This window comes from Poecilia reticulata, chromosome 6 (genome assembly GCF_904066995.2).
Source record: "Poecilia reticulata chromosome 6, P_reticulata-male-v2, whole genome shotgun sequence".
NCBI lineage: Eukaryota > Metazoa > Chordata > Actinopteri > Cyprinodontiformes > Poeciliidae > Poecilia > Poecilia reticulata.
Window position 1 is genome coordinate 1,203,628 of NC_088835.1, and position 24,989 is coordinate 1,228,616.

The 24,989-nt window shown below is 38.4% G+C and overlaps 1 protein-coding gene across 6 annotated transcripts in view; it reads right to left on the reverse strand.

Annotated features, from left to right (window-relative positions):
• Positions 1-24,450, reverse strand: part of LOC103465635 (suppressor of tumorigenicity 7 protein homolog) — a 48,032-nt gene extending 23,582 nt beyond the window's left edge. For 2 of the 6 annotated variants that reach the window (XM_017305465.2, XM_017305464.2), the window contains exon 1: positions 9,705-10,377. In XM_017305465.2, coding sequence (XP_017160954.1) covers positions 9,705-9,726 — 22 coding nt within the window. In that variant the 5' untranslated portion in view covers positions 9,727-10,377. Of the gene's footprint in view, positions 1-9,704; positions 10,380-24,293 lie in introns of those variants that run through there. The other 4 variants (XM_008410644.3, XM_008410647.3, XM_017305462.2 and 1 more) reach the window with 4 other exon arrangements.
• Positions 24,451-24,989: the final 539 nt, after the last annotated feature.

Genomic DNA, 24,989 nt, shown 5'->3' on the forward strand with positions numbered 1-24,989 from the left:
AACCATGACAACCTAGAAACGGCTCTAAAGGGGGACAGAATAATTTGCTTCAGATTTCACGCCTACAGAAGATTAATCTTGCAACCAAAATTTCAATAATTTTTTTTCTTCTTAGTCCTCAGACTCGAGACAAATATACCGACCGATTCAGATCTGTCTGGACCACCGATGCAGGGTTACGGAATCAAGACCTTTGTCCTCACAGGCACTCATCAGCTTAAACAGACAATCACTGGGTTAGGCAACTCAGAATTAGCTTTAGGAGGTGGGTGAAAGACGGGCTCTGGGATGGAACAGGCGTTAAGTACGCCATATTGCTTACACTTGAATCAAGATCTTTGCATACACACACGCCTCTTTTTTTCTACTGTCTGAGGTAGAAATGCAACTTTTGATTAATGAGATAACCTAAAGCTGACTGTTCTTATTGATGGAATAACAATGAATTAATATGCAGCCATTTGCTCAAAAGTCTGAGTTTTTTCTTGCATCAGACATGACACAAAAGGCTAAATTCTTCATATGCTGAAGTAAAAAAATTGTTAAATATTAACATTATATTGTATCAGCTCTATTAAACACTTAAACTTAAGACATATTCATAAAATATTACAAAACAAGAACCACTTGCGTTGCTGAGTAGAAAAAAAAATGAAAATAATAAAATATAGGAAAAACTTAATTTCTCATGAACAGAAAGGTTTTCATACAGAAAAGGGTTAAAATCCATCTGCCGTATCTATTCCACAACCAGTTTTGATGTGTTTTTGGGATTGCTATCCAGTAGCAAACCCCAATAGTGTCAAAGTTTTAACAATTTCACTATAGATTTAAATGCTTCATACAGCACAAATAGGCCCACATCATGATACCACCACTATCAGTATACAGTTCGTGGCAGGTTTGAAGGTTGGTCTCTGGGTTGGTTCCTACATGTGCTAGCGATTATTTTAGGAGTCAAAGTTTAACAACAACAAAACAGAAAAGATGTACAAGTGCCTTTCAGTTGACTGGTATTTAAAGCGGATGCTGAAGACTTTGACACTTAAATCTACATTTATCTTTCTTAATTAAAATTGTATGTTGCATAATCAACGCCCCCAGAAAAAAGAGCTGTATGTTCAAATGAATCAATATTAAAGTACTAATAACTGTAAGCAAATAAAGGGGGAGAAAAACAGTGTTTGAACCGGTAACAGACTAAAACCGGGCTGCACAGTGGCGCAGTTGGTAGAGCTGTTGCCTTGCAGCAAGAAGGCTCTGGGTTCGATTCCCGGCCCCCGTCTTTCTGCATGGAGTTTGCATGTTCTCCCTGGGTACGCCAGTTTCCTCCCACAGTCCAAAAACATGACTGTCAGTTAATTGGTCTCTCTAAATTGCCCGTAGGTGTGAGTGCGTGTGTGCATGGCCGTTTGTCCTGTGTGTCTCCGTGTTGCCCTGCGACAGACTGGTGACCTATCCAGGGTGTACCCTGCCTCTCGCCCGGAACGTTAGCTGGAGATAGGCACCAGCACCTCCTGACCCCACTAAGGGACAAGGGTGTAAAGAAAATGGATGGATGGACAGACTAAAACCCTCATGCTGATAAAATGACACAAGCCATTGTATCAGATTGTGATCCAAGAAAGATGTTGAAAATGCATAAAAGACAGGGTTTTACCAAAAACCTCTCATCAACATCCAAGTTTTTGGCTTACTTAACCTTCAGCTCTACAAGAGCTAAAGGGACAAAAATAGCAGAAGTCAGCAGTTACCACAGAAACCCAATTGCACTGGCGTTTTGCAGTTCTTACAGGGGTTACCACAGCAACTGAGACGGCTGGTTGCCGTCAGAAAGCTTCGATCAAATGGCCATCTTCAGTAAGCATCTTAGCTTTCCTTTGAGAACCAGCAAAGGAACAAACAAATGCAGGACTGACTCAGGAGTTCCTTCCATTCAAAGCCCATTAACAGCTTAGCACTGATGTGATGTGATCTTGGCTGGGAACTGAGAAAATATCATCTAGCTCTAAAACAAAAAACACTGTAAGTACCCAGTTAGGGTGAAAGCCAAAAAGGAAAATTAAAAGACAAGCCTAGGAGGAAATAAAAACAAATAAGCAAATACCAAGAAGCTAAGTATCAAGGGAAAGGAAAGGCTGAAGGAAAGGAAGCTTTTTTTTTAATAGACCTGAAACACCTGTGTGACTCAGCCTCACACAAACAGAGAAGAATAATAAATCTCTGGTCACCTTGAGAAATACCACTGGTGAAAGAAAATGTGGTGCTTTGTAGGATTATTGGATATAAATGTGCTAATGATGGACAATGGAAGCAAAGTTGTAGCAAAAGTAAAGAATGTTGATGCTTACTGAAAAATGGTGAGGCTCAATTAAAATTTTTAAACAAATATATTTGTTGTTTTTAATTTGATATCTATATCTAGGTTATTCAAACCATCAGATTGGTGAAAAGTGATATTATACCCATTGAGCTTTCAAGTGTTTCAGGAACTTCTTTAAAAATGTGGTCGCCAACATTGACGTTGGGGACGTCTATGCTGTTTGAATGGACTGAACTTATATAGCGCTTTTCCAATCATTTTGGCCACTCAAAGCACTTTACACTAAAGTCACATTCGCACTCACAAATTTATACACTGATACGCAGATTGATGGGCAATTTGGGGTTGGGTGCCTTGCCCAGGGGCACATCGACATGTGGCAGGAGGAAGCTGGAATTGAACCTACAACCGTCTGATCACAAGACGACTACTCTATCCACAGAGCCACGGTCGCCCTAACTGATTTTAGCACAACTTGAACACAACAATAGTGTTTTGCACTAACCAACCAGTTCATTTTGTGAAGCAAAAATGATTAATCATTAATTTCCAGTAGGAAAGAAGCAGCTTGGTCGTCTGACGTCATTGTTTGTAGATGTCACTTGGGCATCAGATTTACAGGTGTACCAGCAACACACGAATACAAAGTTCTGCCCGGAACTTTTGTGTATATTATATTATATACATCTCAATTGTGTTCACAATTGTAAATGTGTTCAAACCTATTCTTTATTTATAAATAAATTTAAACAACTTACATTTTCTTGCAAATAAATGCTGTCAAATAATTAAATGAACTTGGAATGTAGTATGTTAACTTAAATAACCGTAAATACATTTCATTATTGTTGATTGAAGGTCATCTACCTGAATTTGTCTTCAATAAAGTCAAATAAAGAAAGAAAAAGAATAGTCTCATGCTTCCTTCCAGGTTAACCAATTCCTGTTTGAGTTACAGCCTCCAATAAATCTAAAATGATTTATTTTCCAATTATTGATTTCTTTTGTTTGTTTTAGTAAGGACGCTTTGCTGCTCATATGTCAAATTTAATATATTAAAATGAAAGAGGCTGCAATATAAACTCTACTCTGCTTGTTTATGCATGGATAAGAAATGAAAGTGAAGTTGGAGGAAAGTGAATATTGGTTAGCCCAAGAAAAAAGCAGTATGGTGCAGATTGATACTACATACTGTTTTTAACAACTGTTGGTTTCATGAGAGAATCAATACATATCAGTATATTTACATTTTAAAAAGTAATATTCAATAATTTTGAACATGTGTTACACCACGAACTTTATCAGATTAAAAGTTCATTTTAAAAATAACCTAAAAACCATCATAATTAACATAAATAAAGGTTTCTGTGTGTAATTAATCTATATAATGTGTTTCACTTGGTGAATTGAATTACTAAAATGAATCAACTACTCAATAATATTCTAAATTTATTCAATGGGTCTGTAGTTAAATTGATTTATTGGTGCTTTTTAGTTTCACAGTTGCATTTCAGTGTATCCGGTGAACAAGCAAAACTTATTTGCTAATGGGTTTTATTTTAAGAAACCGTGTGTGAGGGGATACAAACATGGTTTTGTCCTGATAACTTCAATGTTTAAGTTAACTTTAGTTATTTTCACTATCATGAGGCGTTTATAATTAAAGTCACTAGGAGAACAAAAGGACTAAGCAGGATCTAGAAAGAATAATGTACTTTTTTTGCAGAATTGATGGACTATTATGCTTAAAAGATTCTACTCAAAAGCAGGAGCTAAAATAAAGACCTTATAAAAGGTGTTATAAGAATGAACGGCTGCGCAAAAACAAAACTAGAATTATGTTCAAAGGATAAAAGAATTTTGGCACAAATAAGTTGTGCTCCTTATTTAGCTCATTCTCATGCTTGTGTTCTGTATTTATGTTCTGGTCAAAGTTGCTGTCTATAGTTGTTTTTTTTCTCCATAGATCTTGAAACTTAAGTTCTGTGTTATAGTGACTTCCTGTTTTTATGTTCCTGTTTGCTAACTTTTGGTTGCTATCTTGAATGTTTCTGTTGCTTGTGTTGCTGGGTTGTTTTCTGTTGCTGGTTTATAGACTTTCCTGGTTTCTGTGTCTTTGTTTCTCTCGTTCAGAGTGGATTTATCAGTTATTCATTCCCTCAGTACTTTCCTGCTTCAGTAATCAGCCACTTGGTTCCTAGCATGCTATCCCTGCTCCCTGGTCTTTTGCAACCACGCTTAGTCAACTTTCGGGTTTCCGCTTGAAATGTCTTGATTTATAATTATTTGCTCTGGATGCTAGTTTCTGTGTTCGTTCAGTAAATTTTTTTTTCCATGAACAAGTTGTCTTTCATTGGCTGTTATGCGTCATGACGTACATTCACTCAATTCAAACCCAACCCTCAACTCAAAAATAGCACTTCCTCTTATGGGCCTCTGACATAACTAGATGTAGGTCCTCACAATGTAATATTTGTTGGAAATTTGTCTGTGAAGCATGACCCCAAATTCTTTGTGGAAATGCCCCTATTTGTCTATTTTTTGTAAAGCATATCTAAAATATTTGAAAGAAAATACAGTATAAGAAATATTTAATCACAAAGCTATTTGACACACTATTATCTGGCAATAGTGACCAATCTAGATCTGCCATTTATTTTCCTTGGTGCTAATCGGCAGAGCCAACCAAGAGTTCAAGTTTGAAATAAAATCAGTTCCTGTAGACAAGATATTTTCCCAGCCACTGATCTGCACCGTTATTGCATAAAAACATGTAATGTTATAAAAAAAAAAAAATATATATATATATATATATATATATATATATATATATATATATATATATATATATACTAATAACTGAACAATATATTATAACACTGCAATATAATATTTAAATTGTAAGAACATACATTTCATTTTATTTTACTATGGAATCAAAAAGTATTTTTGAATTTGAATTGAAAAGTTTTTATTCTAACCTATACTAAACCCAAGATAAATTTATCCTTTCCTTCTATGAAATAATTATGTGGCTGTCAGAAGAATTTCTCAGAATGAAATACGGTAAAATAAATATACATCCTTATACATCAAAAGGTTTTACAATGTAGGACATAAAAATGTCCTTAGAGATCTAAAATATGTTATCTTTATCAGATAAATAAAAACACATAACACATCAAGCTCACAATATCAGGTAACAGAAATCCTTTGTACCTTTGTAGAAAAGCTAATGGAAAGTTCATCTTCACTGATAAACAGTAAAGATAAAGACAGAAGTTTTACAAAATGTTGGTCTGCTGGGTTCATGTGCGTTTCCTCTATTAACGCATAAAAAACGTTTTTTTCAGTGTTGCACTGACAGGTATAATGAGCTTATCAGATGCACCGTTTCACCAGGTGTTGGCTTATTGTTGCTGGCTAGTCTGAAGGAACTGAGTGGGGGAGTCATGGGGACGGCTGATCTGTGAGGAGGAAGCTCAGAAACTCTAGCTCCCAGGAGGAGCTGTGCCTCTAAGGCAGTGCTACATCTCCAAAACCCATAATAAACATGTTGGTAAATTTAAAGATTGCTTTAAACAAAATTCTGATATGGGGATGAATAGCTTTATATCAGAATGTTCCATTTTGGGTTTAACTTCCCTTTTTTTTTTTTACTGTTTTAATGTCTGATGTCTCCGAGAAGTTTCACCAGCTGTGGTCAGACCATAAACTCTGCCAACATACTAATGTACATTATTACTCTCCTGACCCAGGTGTTTTGCACAGTTGAATGGTTGCCATGGAGATTTGATGATTTCTCAAACATGCATGAAAAAAATCAAGACAATACTCCAGCTATGCTTTTGATGAGTGATTATTATTATTATTATTATCAACATGTTGTAAAGTTAAAAATACTCTCAAGTATTGTTTTGTCTTTGTTGTACTGCAGCCTTGTCCCCTCTTCTAAGACACATTTCTCCCATGGGAGACCAATTGTCTTAACTTGTCTTTAAAAAGTCCATTTTACACAATACTGCCCCTTAAGGACAATTGTTATGAATAATGTTGGAGAGCTAATGATTTAGATTATTGTGTAACAACAGGATCTGGGGCCTCATGTGCATAGGGTGCCCAGATACAAAAACCTTCATCTATGGTTTCAGAGCATTTTCTAAGCCCCTGAACGCCTCTGTTAACAGTATTCACAATAAAACTTTTTTTTTACCATACAGCCAGGAGAGTCACATGATCAGGGCTTATTTACAAGTATTGGGATACAAGTATAGCAATACAGGAGAGTGAAGGGAAGACTCTAATAATCCCACTACAATAACTGGGAATTCTAAAAGTAGTGTGACTTGATCCATCTATAAACATGAATACATCTGGGGAAAATCTTTGTCCTTTAGCCAGATATGCTCTCTGTGTGAAGAGTCCTGCCAAAATTAGGCACAATCAGAAATAAAAATGGCTTGAGAGAGAATTTATGTGTTGAATCCAAGACACAAAAAATAAGAACATTCATTACTCTATCAAGCTATTTGTTTATTTGACACACACCAACAAGTAGTCAAACCCAAAATAATAATGAACTTAAGCAAAACAGCAGAACTGCTGAGACAAACACACGGAAAAGGTTACCAAATGACAAATTTTGCTGATGGATAAATTGTCCCAGAAATTATTGCGATAAATGATAATATCGTCATTTTTTTTAGATCAGCAAGAAGGGGAGGAGTTACTTGATGATTGATCTATTGCTTATCGCGACGAACCTATACGCACATAGAAACGCAAAAAAACGAGGAATAAAGTTGAGTTGCACAAAAAGCTCAACAAATGTCTACCTAAACGTGCTGGGAAAGCTTTGTTGGAACTGTAAGGAAGATGTGCAAAACTTAGTCTGAAGAAAAGTGAGGACGAATCCTCCAGCATTACATGAAAAAGTGTCCATAATTAACCAGAAAGAACTTTATCCTGATTTAAAAAATGGAAACACAAATTATTCATGTTAAAACACAATATTTTCTGTTTGTTTCTTTGTTTTGTGTTTATTTTCATTAATGTAATATACCTCATCAAGTATCTCGTACTCTAATGTGAAATACATCTCTATTAAAAAAAATGGAAACACACATCCACAAGGAAAGGTTTTTCCTTACATACTGTTGACATGCTAATTTCCAAACCTTTGAAGATTTTCTTTGATTTTATTCCAGAAATGGCCCACTTCCTGTCATATTACTGTCAATAAAGTTATGTAGTAACTGTTCCATTTATATTTTGAGATGTATTATCACATTAAAAGTTTTGTATGAATTTATTTATGACAAAACATAAAGATACCAGCCTAAGTGTAGGTATCTACATGTTCCAAAATAAGTGACTTTTAATGAATATAGCAATCTACACTATTGACTAGAGTGTTAAAAAAATATATATATATGTGTGTGTGTGTGTGTGTGTGTGTGTGTGTGTGTGTGTGTGTGTGTGTGTGTGTGTGTTTGTGCGCGCCCACGTGTACATATATATTTCTTATTACTTTGTTGAAAAGAAATAGACTGGGATTAATAAACTACCACCTACTGATAGATGTTAACATGGAAATATCTCTTCCCAACAAACGTATACGTATGTTACACAATAGTCTATACGTATGTTGGTGCCAGAAGTGGGTAGTCAAACATTTATATGTTTTATGTTTTAAGTAAGAGTAGCACTACTTCAACAAACTTTACTCAAGTGGAAGTAAAAAGTAGCAACCTGAAAAACCACGCAAGTAAGAATAAAAGGCATTTGGTACAAAGGCTAAAGTACTTGAGTAGTATTGTTTAATCTGATTTAATCTATGAAAATTTTGTAATCATAGACAAAACATGAAATTATTAACTTTGTGCGTTCCGGTAGTCAGAATAATAAAAATAAAGATAAGTACAAATAAATCAAATCACTAAAAAATAGCAAATTCATGCAGAGTAAACATTTCCACATCTCAGTTTGCCACATGAAACCTTTGAGGTAGGTAACGTATATATGTTAGAACAGTGAAAAGTACATCCAACGACAATATCTACAGTTTCCTGTATGTTCACTTGACCTCCAAATGCCACAGCAGGATCAGCAGATAAAAAAACAACATCAGAACAATTAAACTTATTTACAAACCAGACGTGTGTGTCTGTGTCCGCTGCACTTTTGGTTGAAGCATGCCGGTTCTTCATTCAGTGACATAACTCCAGGTGAGTGGAGTAGCCAGAAGTTTTACTCAGGGGTATTGTTCCTTCGTGATATTACTCCAGTAGAAAAAAAAAGTTAAAGAAGTAAATGTAACTAGTTGCTACTCAGAGTCCTTTTTAATAACCATACACTAAACCTAAAAGCTGAAAACAAAGCAGTGTGTCTACAGACAAACACTTGATCAGTGCAACAAGAAACAGAACAAAAACCCAGATCAAGTCTTTGGTCAATAAAAATCCGTATTTTCTAAACACTAACGGTATCATCCATCACAAAGATTACAGTCCAGAGTTTGGAGTGATTCACTGACAGATTTTTGTTGAACGCTGCTGCCGAGTTACTTGCTGTCTCTGCTCTGACTTCCACATACAAGTTACTTTTGACTCCGACTATGCCTACATGACACAATCAGTTGCATCAACCCCCGACTTCCTTGAAACACTGAGCAGGTAGTGGGGTGAGCCACTGCGGCATTGATCAGAATACAAGAATTCAACGTGAGCTGGAGCAAAGGAAATAAGCTTTGTCTGAAGGCTCAACACAAACTTAGCTGATGGAGGTCAAGGGAAGCGGCTTCCTAGCCCCCTCATCAAATAAATACAAAGCAGTAAGGTACTACGTAATATCCAGAAGCATCAGAAGCTGGAAATGCGATGATAACGAAACTGCACTGCAATGTGATTGAACTGGAAAGCGACAGAGGATCCCTCTGCTTCTGGGAATGATGCGATATTAGCACAAGCATCCATCTTCCGATGTGCTCACAGAAAAGTGAGGCACTGGCATTCATTCCAAATGTCAACGCTCCAGATTTCTAAACACGTTTAATGAGAGGAGATGATTCCGTACACACACACAAACGAATCAAACATACTTGGGAGTGAGAGAAGTCAGGAAAAGCATTAAGCTCAGTAAGACCTGCTAGCTTGCGATGCTGACCCTCTGTGCTAAAATGGTAGATCCCACATTTCTCCCCATGCAGTCTACCACCAGCAACCATGGAGGCAAAAACATCCACAAAAAAAACAACAGAGAAGAAAGGAGAGATGGAGGAAATCTAGCAATTTCCTTCTTCCCTCAACCGCCTTAGAGAAGATATGCTCATGCTGTTGAGTACAAAAACACAGAGAGATGGGAGGATGATGGTAATACTTACATGACGACTCTGTGCCGAACATGGCTGGGCCAGGAGCTGTGATGGAAAGATAGGAGGAGGTGGAGGAGGAGGAGAAGGAGGAAAGAGGAGAGAGAAGGGGTCAGGATTGGGTGGAGGGTGGGGGGTGAAAAGAAGAGAGAGAGAGAGACAGAGAGAGAAGGGGTTGATGAGCAGGCAGCTACACAGCGGGGGTCATCAAAGCAACACAATGCAGCCAGCCGGCCGTCGCTGCCTCCCAGACGGCCAGATGCCCCGGCACGGCTATCCGTTAAAAAAGCCTCCACTCAGATCACGGACGTTCAGCAAGTCCAACCGCCAACTATGAGAGCTATGCAGGACAACTGTTTCTCAAAGCAGAAAAAAAATCACTTAAAAAAAAAAAAAAAATTAAGAGAAGTCCTTTGCAGTGATAGAAAAGCGTTCCCATCCAAACCAGGATACGGGAAGGTTGTGGCTAGCTACTGCATCTCTCTGCTTTCTGCAGACTGTATCCTCCTTTTCATCTTCTTCACTCTGTCACCCCCTCACTCCTCATCCCACTGTAGAATCCACTAATGAAGACGGAGAGAGAGGGGGAAGGAAAAGGCAAGGGGGGTTGACAAACTAAAAATCTGGAGAGGAACTGCTACTGCTGCAGCTGCTATAAGACAATAGCCATACACGAACGGAGTGACATCAGGATGGGGGGGGAGCTGTAAAAAGACAACTGATGACTGCTACTGGACAGAGGGAGGGAGGAGGGGAGAAAATGAAAAAGGGAGGACCTACGAAGAAATGAGGACCTGAGAGGAAAGGTGTGAGAGAAAGACGAGTGATTTAGCATTCCCTCCATCAATGGAAGCAAGAGCAACAAAGGGGACTATGGAAAGGTCTGTTGACCATATCGGTTGGGTACTGGAATTTTTGGCTTTACTTACTACTAATACAACACACACAAATATACAATTTGTTGCTTGATAAGACTTAACTGGTGAAGCTAAAAATCCAGGATTCATCAGAAACTCTGGTGGAGGAGTTCAGGCAACAAAAAGAGAAGGGAAGGGCCCAGCATGTGAAGGCCCAAGCCAAACTATTGGCCCACCAGGGTTTCCACTGAAGCCCTATGGTAGAGGTGCTACTGAAGTCCACCAGCGGCCCACCAAGTTTCTGTGCTAAAAAAATATGCGAAAAGCTACAAAAATTTGGAGGTGCATGTGCAGGCGTCATAATTTGGAAATAATAGCATAATGACCTCATGGTATTATTTCCAAATTACCATGAGGCGGTGTAGAGAAGGCACAATTGGTGGCCACACTCTCGCACTCAGTTCAGTGGGTTAACTATAAACCTAGCTTAACCCAACCTCACTGTCACTTTTACATAAAAAAACCTTATTTAAAATAAACACTTAGCCTAATAGGGGGAATGTAAGGTCCAGTAATAATTGTGATAAACGATGTTGTTTTGAGATCATTTTCAAGTAATATGTTGATAACTGCATAAGCTTTAATTTAGTAAGAACTCTATTTATTGGAAATTAAAAAAAACAAAAAAACACACAATTGAGACCATAAGAAAATTAATCGTGATGTCTGTAAACAATATTTCCATTAAAAAATACTAATTATCAGAATGGAAATAATTGAGCTCATTTTAATTTATTAAAAGATTAGTTACTTATTGCGACAGACTCAAGTCAGGTCTATAATTTTTTTTCTTTGAGGAATAATTATTAATTTTAATATAAATGCTGTTGGGACAGTTTGGCTGTAAATTTATCCAAAAATAGAAAAAGAAGTGTTTAATTTTTTTTAAATCAGACATCTTTGGTTAGAGCATCTCTATGAAGTTCAATGCTCAAACTCTACATCAATGCATCTCAGCTAGTTCAGGTTTTTCCACGCCTTTACAGACAAACTGAAACTTAATTGCTTGTGGTGAAACCACTGAATATAACTGCTGTTTTTTTTTTTTTTTTTTTTCTTTTTGGTTTTTCATTGATTCATTGATGGCTGAATAAAAACTTGCAATATGATGCACCTATGCAGTAGGACAAGCTGATCCGGTGCAGTGGTGAGATGTACAACAGCCTGCTAAATAAACAGACATTCATCGGGAGGGTGTTTTCCAGGCCCCGACTGTGAATGAGTTAAAGCATTTAGATTAGCTCAGCTGCTGAAGACAGAAGCATGTGTGGATGGAGGTTTCAGCTCTTTTGTCACTTACACCCTCCCGCTCATTCTCTCTTCATGTCTTTGTCCTTCAGGAACAAACCAGAGCATGTATTCTTGCTGCACATCTGACGTTCCGTTTAAGTTTTCAGTATAAAGTAGTCCACTTTTTTAATTCTATTTTTATGTCCACTGTGTGTCAAGCAGCCCATTGTAACATTTGGAACATGAAGTTGAAAACAGTGATTATCTTGTTCCAATGAAACATAACTGTGGGTGGGATTTATGGCAGCAAGTGAACAATTTGTTCCTGAGGCAGAAACACAAAGCGCATTACATTAGACATTATAGAAGTGGAAATGATACCAGCTAAACTTAATGCATGTACCAAACTAAAGAGAATCATTTAAAATAAGAATATTAGGATTTTTTTAAATATTTGTATTGGACGTTAAGAATTTTCCAGTTTGAGAAAGTCACAGCTTTAAGATACTGTGAAGAAACTGAGATTTGATTTGATAAATAGATCATCTGTGATTCTAATCAACCAATCAAAAGTTTATTCACTCATCGCCAATGTACAAAAACATTGTTTTGTAACACTTCATCTACATGAGTGAAAGGGAGCAGGAAGAAGAAAAACCTTATAAAAACCTGGCCCTTTCTCAATAATTACAAAATGAATCTTTTTCTTTTCATGGACACATATATAAAATTAAGAATATAATTTACAAACAATATATCATTCTAACTCAAAAGTGTGTATGAACAGAGGCTATTGGAAGGAGTGTACTGCAAGAAATACAAAGGCAGCTGTTGGAAATATGTACAGTCAGGAAAAGTTAGGCTTTTAACACTGTTCTCTTTTCAAAGTGTTTTAAAGAAAATATATTACTTTAAAAAAAAAGTAATCATGCTGGTGACTTCCTATTAAAACATAACCCGGCTAACTTAGCTTGTATTAGCTTGTATTAACTTCTCAGGCCTGAAATATTGCTTTTCAAAAATATTTACTAATAATATATTAGAAATAATTGCATTATATCGATAATATCAAGTAGGCCTGTCACAATATTCAATAAATCGATTAATTGTATGATAAATTAAAACAAAGTCAATAATTTAAATTGGCATGATTTATTTATCTTTTTTTTCTTTCTTTCTACCAAAAATTGGGTGATAAAAGTCATCGGTCTGGTGCTTTGGTCTCAACTAAACCTTTTTTTTAAGGTCAACTTTGCGTACAAATACTTCAAAATTCATTTCATTTGTCGTTTTGTTTATTTATTTGGGATATTTAAAATGTCTTCCAGTTCCAGTGTTAAATATTAGAATGTAAAGTTTACTGATCTTTTAGAATGTGTTCTTGGATTATTATTTTACTATTACCATTATATTACTAAAGAATGGTCTCAAAATCAAATGATCGTTTATCGCAATAACTTCTGGAACTATTTATCGTCCAGCAAAATTTGTTATCATGACAGGCCTAATAACAAGTGATGATCCAAAGAGGGGTAGTTTTAATGCTTATCAGTAGAGTCCCAGTCCTGTACTTCATTAACGTCAAGAAAAATCAGTGGCATAGAAAACTCAGACATGAAAACTCAGCAGCTTTAAATTGTCATATTTGACCAGTGTTATATTTAATTTACTCGCTGATGGCCCTTAGGGTGCTGCAGTCTCTGTTATTGGATGGCAACAAATGTTCTCTTCTTATTGTAGTTTTTGTAGATCAGCTGTAACAAGATGGCCAACACAGGTTAACTATGTTAGGAGGAGAATATATTTCATTTGACACATACAGTTACAGTCCTCAACAACGTAAACCCCAAATGATAAGTAGTCTAACCAGCTATTTGAAAAATATACTTATTTTCATATAGGGTAGCGGATATAATCCAAAAGAAAATTAAATGAATCAAAGATACTAATTTGCGTCAAAATTGATAAACTGCAAACACAGCGTTGGTTGGAGGCAACGTCCCAATGAGGCAGACTGACAGAAAAAAAAACAATGGAGGATGAAACATGCTAGCTGCAGTATCGCTAAAAGATAACGCTACGAGACTAGCCGTGTTTCTATTTATATTTCTGGACGTTTGGTAGAAAGAGGGAGAAAAAAAAAAACTGTAAATAATTCAAAAGGAAATTATTGAGCTTACTTTAATTTATTATGTGATTAATTGATTTAATGATTTACTGCTTATTGCGACAGGTCTAAAAGCAGCCCCTCTTTCTAAAGGTAGGATGTTTCAAAATACATTCAGGCTTTGCTTAGTGGTGACTGGGCCTTTTTTCACTTCTAACACAATCAGAATGTAAATCCTTAAAAACTGAGTGCCGCCATGTGAATGAGGATAAAAAATAAAAGCCACAATGCTGACCTTAAATGAATGTATTACAGAGAGCAGCTTCCCCCTCCTTTTCCTACGTAGGAAGGCATTCAGGAGCATTTCATCCCTGAACAATGTACACCTCACCCTGCCCCCACTTCCATCATAAAGTACCACCCCGAAAAAGCATCCTTCACTGGTTGCTAGGCAACTAAAAATAAGCAGGAGAGGAGCCTGGCCATCCTTCTGCGAGAGGAAATATGAGAAGGTGACGGACAGTCTTATTATTGGACGCCTGACCAGGAACCTGCAGGACAGAGTAGAATATTGCCACAACAGCTGATCAGTAAAGAGATCAGAGATCCATGCAGTAGAGGGCTCAATACTGTAAAGTTAGCAACAATCACTCTGTTTTACTTATCAGATTCTTGGTCCTGTTAAGGACCAATTATCATTTACAAAGAGATGCTTGCTGAGAAAAAGCAAGATGTAGGAAGAGAACAGTTGTCCATCATATTCCTGGTGAGTTGTATTTTTGAAGTAATATCAAAAATAGTTATATATATATATATATATATATATATATATATAAAGTCACTAAGTTGGATGCAACAATGAGATGACTATTGTTAACGCACACGTGTAGATGTAACCTGGTTGGTGGTTAGCAACCTTAATGGCAGAGTAAAATAAGGCTGCAGCTGACCTTTGTCAACTTTGGCCTTTGTCAAAGTTGACCTTTGTGGAGGTACATAATATCGGCTTCACATGCAAGTATCTGCTGAACTCCTAATGCGCTACATGTGTTTAATGCCTAAGTAGTATAGTGCCTATAATTTAAAAAATAACCTGAGATTATTTTTAGGCTGCTAATACAATCAATGGTCCTTAATGTTGGAGTACAGTGGCAGGTGCTTGGTCTTATGTGCATTATCACAGTGACAAATATCAATATTATTGATGCCTTTGTGCTTTGGTCTGTTGCCATCAATCAGCATTGACGTGCAATGGTGCGATTGCTGGTCAGAGAGATTTGAATTTTCCACAATGCGACCTGATGGATGACTTGGTTTTATCTTAAGCCAAGATTTGAAGCTGCTAAGTAAAAGAAAGAAGAAAAAACTGCACTTACAATAAAACTATGATAAGTAAATAATGGGTCAAACTAAGTAAAGCAATCCAGTAGTGTGGCAGGAGTACAGTAAAAGTGTAGAGTAATTAAAAAGAAACATATCAGTAAACTATTACTGATACTAAAAAATCTTGGTTGTAATAAATGAATAAAAGAACACGCCTGGAGAGCGTTTGAAACACGCTGCGTCTGTTATCCGACAGATTCTTGTTCATTTCATGACAGAGTTTGCATTGATTCAAATATGTGCAGGCAGTCAAATACTAACTGCATTTAAATGCAGGCCACTGGAAATACCATCCATTAAACCGTGTTTGTATGCAAAGCAGGGAGAAAGGACGTGGAGGGGAAATAGCCACCTGCCTGAACGCAGGCGGCAGCCTCTCATGACAGCCACATCCCAACTGCTGACTTACAAATTCAGAAAGGCTTTTACATCATAAATGATTAGCTGCCACTAAATATGTTAAATGAAGAATCACTTTAAGTCCATAGAATTATTAAATGTTTCAAACAAGGATTGAGAAAACAGCTCTAGTAAGAAGTTAGGTTTTATCCACCAGGATAGATGTTTTACATCCAGTCTCTCTCCAGTCTGAAGAATGTGGTGGAGAAACAAATTTAAGTAATTAATAATTTACTATTTAAATAACTTTAATAATTGTCTCTTTTATGTAATTGAAAATTAAAGTGTAATTAATTTGACTGATGCTAAAAATTCTAATATAAGAACATAAAGAATGCATGTGCTTCTTTAAATTTCCAGTCAGTGGGGAAAAACAGAGTTTATTCTTTAAAACTTGTTTTTAGACATTATGAGAATGACTTTTTTTTGTACATTTAATTTCTCCATCGCTTATGAATGTAAAGCACCATTATTATTTCTATGTAAAACCTAAAAGCTAATCTTAGTCATAAATTCTCCTTATTTGAAATAAAACTGGTCAGATTAAGTGAGATGAATTTTGAATCATAATTTTAGTTCACCTTCAGAGGGTTCTTCAGGTAAACCTTAGCAACCTCAAGTGTTTGCTAGCTTCACAAGCTTTCACAAACTCCGTGGGTCACAGCCAGCTGTGACGGCGTCAGTGTTAACTTTGAAGAATCCTGTGTGGGTGATTCAAAAAAATGGAAGAAATAATCAGAGCTCAGGCATGTGGCCGTCCTCAGTAGATATGAATGGAGAGACGGTAAGAGACTTGTGCCTGGGCCAAGCTGGGCAGGTACAGTAGAGCAGGCATTTCTCGCTGAGATCACATTACTAGCATGCTGCTGCTGCTCAGCTTCTAAATAAAGACTTGTGACCAGTCTGCTCTGGATTTGCGGTGAACCAGGGCTGTGGCTGGGTGTGTTGCGTCACAGAGCTCACTCGGAAAATCCTTGATGGTTGTTGAGAAAGAAAAAAAAAATCAGCTAATCCAGGAGATTAACTAGTTAGTAAATATTTATTTATACAGCAGTCACAAAGTGCTTGTTAGTGGAATTTTAGACAATAGCTTCTGATTCTTTGTAACCCAAAAAAAGGCATTTACTTTATGTCTTCACATTCATGTGAGCGTCATTGTGTTTTCACCCTGGTGGACGTAAAGGAGGAACCACAGAAGGTAAAGATGAGACTCCTCTATGTTCAAGGTTGGGTCTGCCCAATGAAGCGTTACAATGCTGAGTCAGAAACCAGGGTTCCCAGGCTCCTGCTGAGGAACTTCGTGATTAGTATGAAGTGACTCTGTCTAGTTACAGCAAACCAGACTCATCACACACTGGACATGTTTGCTTGTTGTTCTGTCTCTTGCGAGAAAGAATAAAGAGCTGCTTTGAGTGAAAATCCCTGATCTCTACTTGGTAACCAATTGTGATGGTTCATTAGGGGAAACTACTTTGTCTTCATTTTCAGTGTTCCGCAGGGTGGCTACATATATCCATTCATCCATCCATCCATTTTCTGCCGCTTATCCGGGGTCGGGTCGCGGGGGCCGCAGCTTCAGAAGGGAGGCCCAGACTTCCCTCTCCCCAGCCACTTCTTCCAGCTCCTATGGGGGAACCCCAAGGCGTTCCCAGGCCAGCCGAGAGACATAGTCCCTCCAGCGTGTCCTGGGTCTTCCCTGAGGCCTCCTCCCGGTAGGGCGTGCCCGGAACACCTCACCAGGGAAGCGTCCAGGAGGCATTCTGACCAGATGCCCGAGCCACCTCAACTAGCTCCTCTCGACGTGGAGGAGCAGCGGCTCTACTCTGAGTCCCTCCCGAATGACCGAGCTTCTCACCCTATCTCTAAGGAAGAGCCCAGCCACCCTGCGGAGGAAACCCATTTCGGACACTTGTATCTGTGATCTCGTTCTTTCAGTCATAACCCAAAGCTCATGACCATAGATGAAGGTGGGAACGTAGATCGACCGGTAAATTGAGAGCTTCGCTTTTTGACTCAGCTCTCTCTTCACCATGACGGACCAGTACAGCGCCCGCTTCACGGCAGACGCTGCCCCAATCTGCCTGTCGATCTCCCGCTCCCTTCTTCCCTCATTCGTGAACAAGATCCCCAGATACTTAAACTCCTCCACTTGAGGCAGGACGACCCCCCTGACCTGGAGAAGGCACTCTACCCTTTTCCGGCTCAAGACCATGGCCTCGGATTTGGAGGCACTGAGCCTCATCCCGGCCGCTTCACACTCGGCCGCGAACCACTCCAGTGAGAGCTGCAGATCACAATCTGATGAAGCCAACAGGACCACATCATCCGCAAAAAGCAGAGATGCGATCCGAAGGCCACCAAAACGGATCCTCTCAACACCTCGGCTGCTCCTAGAAATTCTGTCCATGAAAGTAATGAACAGAATTGGTGACAAAGGGCAGCCTTGGCGGAGTCCAATTCTCAATGGAAACGAGCCCGTCTTAGCGCCGGCAATGCGGACCAGACTCTGACACCAGTCAGACAGAGACCTGACAGCCCGTATCAAAGGGCCCGGTACCCCATACTCCCAGAGAACCCCCCTGGGGACACGGTCGAACGCCTTCTCCAAGTCCACAAAACACATGTAGACTGGTTGGGCGAACTCCCATGCACCCTCCAGGACCCTGCTGAGGGTGTAGAGCTGGTCCAGTGTTCCACGACCAGGACAAAAACCACACTGCTCTTCCTGAATCCAAGGTTCGACTATCCGACGGACCTTCCTCTCCAGGACCCCTGAATAAACCTTACTAGGGAGGCTTAAGAGTGTGACCCCCCTGTAATTGGAACACACCCTCCGGTCCCCCTTTTTGAACAGGGGGACCACCACCCCAGTCTTCCAATCCAGGTGAACTGCCCCTGACGTCCATGCGATTTTGCAGAGTCATGTGAGCCAATACAACCCTACAACATCCACAGCCTTAAGGAACTCATCCATCCCCGGGGCCCTGCCATCGAGGAGCTTTTTGACCACCTCGGCGACCTCGTCCCCAGAGATTGGAGAGCCCAACCCAGGGGAATCCCACACAGTTCCCCTTCTGATAAACCAGCAAAAGGGAAGAAACAACCAGAAACAATGTCCCAGAGGAAGGGAAAGTGAGAGAAGGCTATCAGCTGGATTCTTCTGATTGGCTCAATTCAAGGTGTCTATCAGAGTCTGCCATTCACATAGCACAAAGGTGAATACTACAGCCATGTTTCAGCAGATTTAATTGTGATTTTAATTCGCCCTCACTGTGTTAAACTGATGAAGTTTAAATCTTTGCTAAGAGCTAAATGATTGTTTTCTATGAGTTTCAGTGACATCCAATATAGACTAGTAAAAACAATCACATCAACTATTAGTCCAATCTGAACAGGCAAAAGCACAAAACTTAATAAAAAGACAAAAATCAATTCAAAACTCCATTATGGACCCATGAGATAATTAAGCACACATAATTTTAACAGATTTTTTTTATCTTCTTTAGCTTCTCATAATTTTATTTTATTAATAATCTGAAAATCATGAATCCCTAAAAAGTCCACTTATGTTTTAACACACTCTAGAGTCGTACAGGCTTCTTTTAGTTGTTTTATCAGAATTGTTCTTTTTCGAGGATGGAACAATCGTACAACAAACCTCTGAGAATTCCTGAATCGAGAGTTGGGTAAATAAGATATAATTGTGGATCATCAAATAACCAGGGCTTAAAGTAAAAAAAAAATCCTGAGCCTGAAACTTATAGTGATGATAGAAATTAACTATGCCGTTGCTATTGCCACAGTTTAATGAAAAGTGTCTTTGAATAGTGCAAACAATTGCTTCTAACAATACAATTAACAAGCTAAACACTCAAACTTAAATAAGACTTCAGTACATTTCAACTCGAAACAAAATGTAAAATGTCTGTGCCCTACAGGTTTGCCTTTCAGGCAAAAATCCCTCAACATTAAATAAGAGTCCTTTTAGTCAATGTCTTTGCAAGTAATTTAGAACATGCAACATTACCAACTAAATCAGTGTTTCTCAACCTTTTTCGGGCCAGCGCCCCTCTAGCCTTTATCCAGGTCCCTCATCGCCCCCAACAAAGAATTTGTAGGCTACTTTGCACTGACTATTATTTTATTATTAATATTACTATCACTTTGCAGTCATGGGTAAATTGGAAGTAAAGTACGGGGTTGAGGACACAGCCTTGGGGCATACCTGTGCTGAGTGTGACCGCAGAGAAGGTAAGGGTAAGGAAGGATTTGGACCTGCTGGGGTCTGTTGGTTTAAAAATTCCAGATCCACCAGCACAGTCCTGCTCCTAGTACCAGGGACTCTAGCCTCTCCACCAACTTGCCAGGAGTTGATGGAGTTAAAAGCTGAGCTGTAATCCACATCCAGCATCCTTACATAGGTATAAAGTAATATCAATATGCTTATTATAATAAGTCTTGCCATCAACTTTTAGTTTTTGAACAACTTTCCACCAATGATCCATGAAGACCATCATTCAACATCAACTGATTCTTCCAACTCTCTTGCAAGATGAAACTTGCTAGAGTTATGAACATGAGTCAAGACAATGGATCAAGGGGATGACCAAAGACTTCTTAAATCTGAAGGTCTCTTCTTTGTTAAACTATTATGATACACTCAAAAATATTTCAATCTGCTTTCTTTCCTTTTGTTAGATAGCTAAAACAGTGGCGTAAAAGAGTTATCCCACTATTTTTGAAGCTTAGGAATGTTTTTATTGTGTCATGGAATGTGGTTGTTAGTAATTATTTTTCTAAATGACCTGTTCTGAACTTTTATAAGCTTCCTCTCCAGCATGATGAGCTTACATACAGCAAATCACTGACTATGTTTAGTGAAACAATGAATCAGGTGAAAAGACCGACTATATCTGACTGATGCTGTCTTAGAGGGTTTACCCAGCTTTTCTCCATAAGTTCTACAAAGGAATATCTGTCCATCTCTATCCCAGGCTTCTGTAGGCCATAATGTCTCACACTTTCTGTGGGCTCGTTGTCTGTCATGTTCCTAAAGGTGCTTTTCCACCAGCCTGCCTCTAGCTGGTTTGGCCTCAGTCTGCCTCGGCCATTTTCATTTTCCTTTAGCAGATCCAGCGCGGCTCTGGCTGGTTGTTCTCAGATTTCCGTATCTACTTCAAGGGTAGTACTAGCAGGATCGATCAGGGTAGGGACCAAAGCGATTTCATATATCGCAAAATAATCAGCTGATCGAATGAAATATTTTTTGAGTCCATCTGAACCACAACCTTGAGGTTCTCCATGGCTGAGTGTCACTGCAAACCAGTTGCTGCGCTCAAGGCCCTCCCACAACAGTGAGGAACAGAGCGGGTAATGGAAAAACTCACTACCAGGGGTAGAACCGAACTACGCACTAACCGGTCAGTCCGCGACTTGCCAATAGAAAAGCACCTCAAGTTATTTTAGATACCAAAGTTTGTTTTCTGAGGTGAGATAGTATCTGGTAGCTGCTCTGGCTTTTAAAATGAAACCTTTGGTTCCTTCAGGTGTCTTAGTATCCTTATTTACAAACATACACTGGAATATTTCCAAATGGATTAATGATACTCAAATGGTGAACATCCTAATGAGTTGATTGAAAGTGCTAAGACCCTCCTCCTGACTGGGTGTTTTTGACTGGTTGTTCTCTTAGTGCTGTCAATCAACCTAATGTTCGTGCTTCTAAATATGATTAATGATACTCAAATGGTGAACATCCTAATTTACTGTTAATAGCTATGTGTCATCTGAAAAAAAAAATACAAAAAGTCAACACTATTTCAAGGTCTGTAACTGTAAACCAGCACTAAACTTTGCTCCAGATAAGTAGAAATTGAATGTACAGGGTAAGACTATTCAGCTAAATTGTGTAGCTATCAGAGGGTAGCTACACAAAAAAACAGTGTTGTCACAGTATGATGAGACAAATAATCTGTGAAGAAAAATCAAGCCCCTCTGCCTTCTCGCAGTGCTAAATTGAAACAACTAATCAGAGCCAGGAGGAGGGTCTCAGGACAACATGGTGATAGTTTTAATAAATACATAGATTTTTAAATAAAAGTTACATGCTGAACCTAAATGGTTACATCTTACTGATTTTATTTTTTAACAAACTCATTTGTGGGCCTGATTGAAAACAACATCCTCAGCAAGCATAATGTAGATGGTACCGATATGCCTAAGGTTATCATCTGTTGGCAGAAATGTAATCATCTGAATTATGCTGTCAATAGTAGCCTAAGCAGCTGAAAATAATGATTTTTTTATTTTTACCTCAGAATTTGTCATTTAATGAGGGTGGTCTCTTCCCTCATTCTGCTGTGTGTCTATGTGGCCATCGTGGGCTACTATTGTGTAGCCCATGTTGGAAAAACTCACAAAATCTGATAAATAGGCCAATACAGCATCCTAGAGTCTACGTAAGTGTACATTTCTATTACTGATTAACTTTTTTATAACTAACAAACTAGACACGAGTGACACGCTAAACAAACCCCCACTTAACCCCCCAACATATACACCAGTTAAGGTTATAGCCCAAGTCTGTAACTTCACATTACAGCTTATAATCGCCTCCCATAGACAGACAGTGTAGGTACATCATACATTTTCTGACTCCTTAGAGTCTGTTAAGTATTTTAGTCATTAACTTTCGTTTCCCTGATGTCCCTGGATACCACTGGGATGAAAGAAATGTATCTAGTTTGGTCAAAAGGTGTGGAAAAATGTGTAATAATTTTGGTTTTACGACCTCTAATGACCTCTGTGTTGGTCAGAGAAACTCAAAACATGGCTTAAATGAAAGCCAAGAGTGTCCCCTTTAAGATGATACCAAATGTTGCATTATAGACCTTTGATAAATGCCTATACCATGACCCTAAACCAGAGATACACCAGTCTCAAAAAACAGATTTTTTCCTAAGGGGTTGTTTACTTCATGAGATGATAACTATGACTCAGCTACCATTTTGGAAGGGTTATCATACCAAAATATTAACTAGAGACATGTATCTTTTCAAAAAATATTGATAGACTTTGCCACCCTGAAATGGACAAAAAAAAATGGTCTGGCCCATGGACTATTTCCTCTAGCCATGCCCAGCGCCACTTGTTTTTAATTCCTTTCTCAAGTAAACGTGTTTCTTTACCGGGTCAGACAAACTCCATCTTCTTCCATATCGCATTTGATTTAACCGCCGAACCGAACGCATGCGCTTCTTTTCTACAAACCGTTTTACAGTCATTGGTCAAGAATTGATTGGCAGACATCTTTGTAAACGGAGCTCTTTAAGCCCGGAGACTACAGTTTGGTTGAGGCGGACCGTTTGGTCAAAAGCCGTAAATCCGGCCCCCGGCCGGAGCTCTTTAAGCCCTAAATAACATGTCTGAATGCTATTAATACAAGATGGCAGCTTTCTGGCTATCTGTGCACCCCCAGCATAATCCTCCAATATTTTAATTGAATGTCCTTCAGTGAGTCACCCTATGCTTTTTTTTTTTAGCCTTTTAAGAATTTCTGATGGAAACCTTCTCATAAAATTTTGATTAAAAAAAATTATTTTCGTTCAACCAACACGGTTTTTTTAGTAGTGAAACAGGTACTTCTCAAAAACAGTAAAACTACGTAAACGAGGTATCAGGTTTGAAGAAAGAAAATAATATCTGTGTTTAATTAACATTTACTAGATGATGCCATGTTGGAAATCATTTATACCCTTTCTAAATAATTTTGGGCTCTTCCACGGATCTGTTTCAGAAAACAGCAGAAGAAACACCATTATCTCTTCAGGAAGTGACAAGGTAAGTGCAGACAGTGAGCGCCACATTTTACCTTTTACAAAAACCGAAATTGTTTATGATTTCAAGTCAATTCGTTCACTCACACAGAGAATTCAACACCGCGGGAAGTCAATTTGTGTTTGCGGGCTCTCCTGCTCCAGCCAGCTGGCTTTCTAAAAGGAACACATTCTTCCATGCTCGGCACACGGTCACAGGAGAGCCATCCCCGGCTGCTGTGACAGCAAGGCGACCACTCATGCCAACGCTGGAACCAGCACTTCCAGACAAAACCAGACCAGTCCACAGAGGTGGAAAAGCTGGAATCTTTATTCTGACGTGCGCTTCATTTAAGCTACCTGAACGTGAGTTCACTCCTTTTCAAAAGAGGAAACAGACAGGTGGACGAAATAAGTCAACTTTACAGTGAACACAGAGTGTTGCCCTGAAACATGACGGGGACCATTTAAAACAATGCACAGCTCTGCTGCCTGGAGCTTGCTAACAGTACCGGGCAAGCAAGAGAGTTTATACTGGAAACTTTCCCCGTATGCAATCCACCTTTTTGCGCTCGTGAGAAAATATAACTTCTACCTGGCTAATAAGACGCCCCTCACCTTACCCGGCTAGCTAACAGCTAATATAAATTCCCTCGTTTTGAAAGCATAAAAACTTGAACTAAAGCGAGAAAAAACGAAGGGAATGGCTCTGATAGGACAGACATTAGAACAGCAGCGTGTGAGAGCTAACCTTAATTCGTGAAAGTGGGAAAGCCGGTGAATTCCTTATTCGGACTTAGCATTTCTTCCAGCGTAACTCCAACATGTGTCTAAACTGTGTGTATACGTGTCTGCAAAGTGAGCTACACTGCTAACGTCAGCTAACAGTTACCAGACAGCCGCGGGGCTCTCACATTGATCCAATAGCGCCCACTGCCTCAAGATGTCGCTATTTTACAGTTGTAATTATTATTATTATTATTATTATTATTATTATTATTATTATTATTATTATTTCTTTAAAAGCTCCCTTTGGACTCGCTTTTTGAATTTTATAATTCTGACATTATTCCTGCATTTTCTTTCCTTTAAAAATTCCAGATCTATTTAAAAAATATATTTTGTCACCTTAAAATAATGACCTATGCCATTTTTTTGCCAAATATGCTAAGATTCTTTTGCCAAAATGACCACCTCCTTCTTGCCAACAGATGATTTAGGCCAGAACAAAATCACTTTTGATTTAGTATTTTAGGAAGGTGACAGTTTAAAAACTGAACATTGCAGATAAATGACACATTTAGATTCATTTAGGATTACTTGTTTTGTATATGTATTTCTTTTTGCATATCATTATAGATTTTTTTCCAGTCATGTACAACTTTACATGTTTCTAAAAATTAGATGGTTTTCACCAGGTTCTAAATAATATACAATGTCAACTTAA